The sequence below is a fragment of the Echinops telfairi genome, unplaced genomic scaffold (genome assembly GCF_000313985.2).
Source record: "Echinops telfairi isolate 266 unplaced genomic scaffold, ASM31398v2 ScPeMD7_70;HRSCAF=299, whole genome shotgun sequence".
In the NCBI taxonomy this organism is placed as follows: Eukaryota; Metazoa; Chordata; class Mammalia; order Afrosoricida; family Tenrecidae; genus Echinops; species Echinops telfairi.
This window is the reverse complement of record NW_022103968.1, coordinates 62042854-62045961: the sequence shown is the minus strand read 5'-3', so window position 1 is coordinate 62045961 and position 3108 is coordinate 62042854. Positions and strand designations below refer to the sequence as shown.

Sequence of the window (3108 nt, the reverse complement as noted above, 5' to 3'; positions counted from 1 at the left end):
CCAGAGAGCCCAGCTGCACCTATTGTTGGTTCTTGCAGCCCTCGCAGGGCCAGATCTCCCAAAGGTCTGTCTAGCCTCCAGGTCCCCCATCTCCACTGGTCCTCTAGGCCAGTGGCTAAGCTCTGGATGCAACAGAAAATTCCCCAAAGACTGCTCATCCCCGGGAACAGGCCACAATGTGTCCCAGAGGATGGCATGTGGAGAGTGTATGAGACAACATGGTGAGTCACCACATCTAATGATGTCCCAGAAGAGCTGGGGTTGGACACTGAGCTGCTCTGTTCCCAGTGCGGCTGGGGAAACACACGCCGGAGCCCGGGGCTGGTGCAGAGCCTCCTAGAGCTGCTCACAGAGCAACGCCAGCTCACTGCACACTCACTGTGTGATCTTGGGCACACCACGGGGTCGCTGTCTGATGCCAGGTCTCCCACTTCAAATGGGGCTGGTCATGGACCAGAGTACTTCACGGGGAGGCTGGACAAGGTAGATGACCTGAGGGATGGGTTGTTGCTACTGTTAGTTCCCATCAGGTCAGCTCTGCTCATCGTGACCTTGAATATCATGGAAGAGAACCTGGCCCAGTCTCGTGTGAGTGTGAGTCCACGGTTGCAGCTATTGTGTGTGTTGTGTCAAGCCTAGAGAGCCTTTCAAACCCTGCATCAGATAAGATTTTCGGTGTCTACTTTATAGAAGTAGATGACTAGGTTTTCTACCCAGTCTAGAAGCCGCCCGCCATGGGTGACCTTGATGGTATTGAAATACTGGTGGCATAGCTTCCAGGAGTATAGCAACACGGAAGCCGCCAAGTACAACAAACTCGCTGACACGTGGGTGTTGGGTAAGTATGGAAAGGTTTTGTGAAACGCAGTGCAAATGAAGCCGCTGATCACCAAGAAGGGAAGGTGTGAAGATGGGTGTTAGGCTCGCCTTTTGTCATTCTCCTGGTGAATTTCATGTGCACCCCTGCTCCTTTAGGAATAAAATGTGGCTCCCTGCTTCCGGGAAGACTTTGCACCTTGGAGACCCCATGGGGGAGTTCTACTCTGCCCTGTACGGTCACCATGAGCTAGAATGGACTCAGGGGTCATGGGTTGGGTTTGGCGGGGCTGTTTCTTAGCCCTGGCCCAGATTCTCCTTTCCTTCATGCCTTTTCGACTGCCTTCTTGCCTTCCCAGCTCGGGTCCGAGGGGGAGACAACGGGAAGGGCACCAAAGATTTTGAGTGGATAGTAGGCGGCGTCCCAGAGGGAAGCAGGCGGTATAATCAGGAGTTTAACCTGATGAGAGTTTAATGGAGGGACTTTATAAAAGTGAAGAGAAGGCTAAAGGGAATCAGGAAGAGGTGGCGAAACACCCCAAGATTAGTAACCGCAGGAGACCTTAACACCTGTAAGCCTGTTGGAGCCAAAGAGGAAGCTGTTTGGCTAATAGGGCAAGAGCTACCGTGGCAGCTGTGAGCACAGAGGAAAAGAGCCATTGGTACAACCCAGGCCAGGCAAGGAGAGAGGCAGGAAAGAAATACCCAGACTTCCTGTCATCTGCTCTTTGATCACCTTCAGTGCCTTCCGTGGACTAAACCCAGCCGGCCAACAGAGGGCAAGGAACTTGGACCAAGCGGGCCTTTGTGGGGAGCCTCTGGGGCACACAGCAGGGCTGAGAAGTAATGAGACTAGAGTGGGGCAGCAACGCAAATTGAAAATAAACCACCTCGAGGAACAGACAAGATGGGGTTGGAGGTGTGATATGAAGAATCGGATGAGGCCATGAATTTAATGTGCCACCACAGTATGTGTCAACTTGCCTGGGCCATGATCCTTAGTGGTTGAGCAGTTATGTCATGTTATAATCTGGCAGTTAAGCATTGATGCAATCCCCCCACGGTGTGGTCTGAATGATCAGCCAATCTGTCGCAAGGGGCTTGGAGGTTACAGAGTTTTCCTGGGATGTGGCCTGCGTCATTGTTTCTCTTAGAAGGGATACAGGGAGCGAGAAGTGAACAGAGATGGAAGGACCCAATACCACAAAGAAAAAGGACTCATGGGCCAAGTGCATCCTTTGGATCCAGGTCCCTCCTCTGGAAGATGGATGCTTAACACGATGGAGATATCCAAGGGACATATGGCCCTCAGACCCTGAGAGAAGACAAACACCTCCCTGAGCGTCAACAGAAAAAGAAGCCTTCCCTCGGAGCCGATGCCTGGAATCTGGACTGCGAGCATCCCAAACTGTCAGAGAATAGACTTGTTGATAAAACCATCCACTTGTGGTATTTCTAAGACAAGTGATCAGATGTGTTGAACGTTTCGAATCAGTGCTTCCCGTTGCCTTTGGGGTTGGGGGAGTCAGGCCTCAGGGGAGTAGGGAACGATCAGGTTTGGGCCATAACGGGATGTCACCAGTGGTGGGAAGCCAGTCCCTGTCCTTTGTCTGGTATCCTGAAGCATTGTTCCTTCAGTCCTAGGGGAGCCTTCTGAAGCTCTCAACGGCAGCTGGCCGGGAAGTCAGAATGGGAGCAGTACTGAAGGCACCCCAGCCGCCAACCTCACGTCCCCCTACTACCAGCATTCTCTGCCGGTGGCAGCCATGTTCATTGGGGCCTACGTGCTCATCTTCCTCCTCTGCATGGTGGGCAACGCCCTGGTCTGCTTCACCGTGCTCAAGAACCGGCACATGCGCACCGTCACCAACATGTTCATCCTCAACCTGGCTGTCAGCGACCTGCTGGTGGGGATCTTCTGCATGCCCACCACCCTTGTGGACAACCTCATCACGGGTGAGTGTGGGGAGTGGAGGGTGGGGCTGCCTTCCCGTTCCCGCAGACAGAACGGGGAAGTGGGGGCTTGGAAGACTGAAAGCATTGCTGATATGTGCTGAGGCCCACATTTTCACACGTGTGTCCCTGACCTCTGCATCATTCAGCCTTACCCCTGCATGTGCTTCCACACACAGAACTAGAACCAGTGGGAAGAGGGGTGGGGAATACAGATCTCCTCTGGACAAGGACTTTAATGTCTACCATTTGACCTGTTCAACAAGAGCCCTGCCGTGCAGTAGACGGACATTGGGCCTCCACTCAAGTCGTCCCTCAACGCAAGAACGCTTTGTTCTA

The 3108-nt window shown here is 53.2% G+C and overlaps 1 protein-coding gene across 1 annotated transcript in view; it reads left to right on the top strand.

Annotated features, from left to right (window-relative positions):
• Positions 1-747: 747 nt before the first annotated feature.
• Positions 748-3108, top strand: part of NPFFR1 (neuropeptide FF receptor 1) — a 20940-nt gene continuing 18579 nt past the window's right edge. Inside the window, exons 1-2 of the mRNA XM_004701393.1 lie at positions 748-838; positions 2455-2772. Of these exons, the coding sequence (XP_004701450.1) occupies positions 748-838; positions 2455-2772 (409 nt within the window). The remainder of the gene's footprint in view (positions 839-2454; positions 2773-3108) is intronic.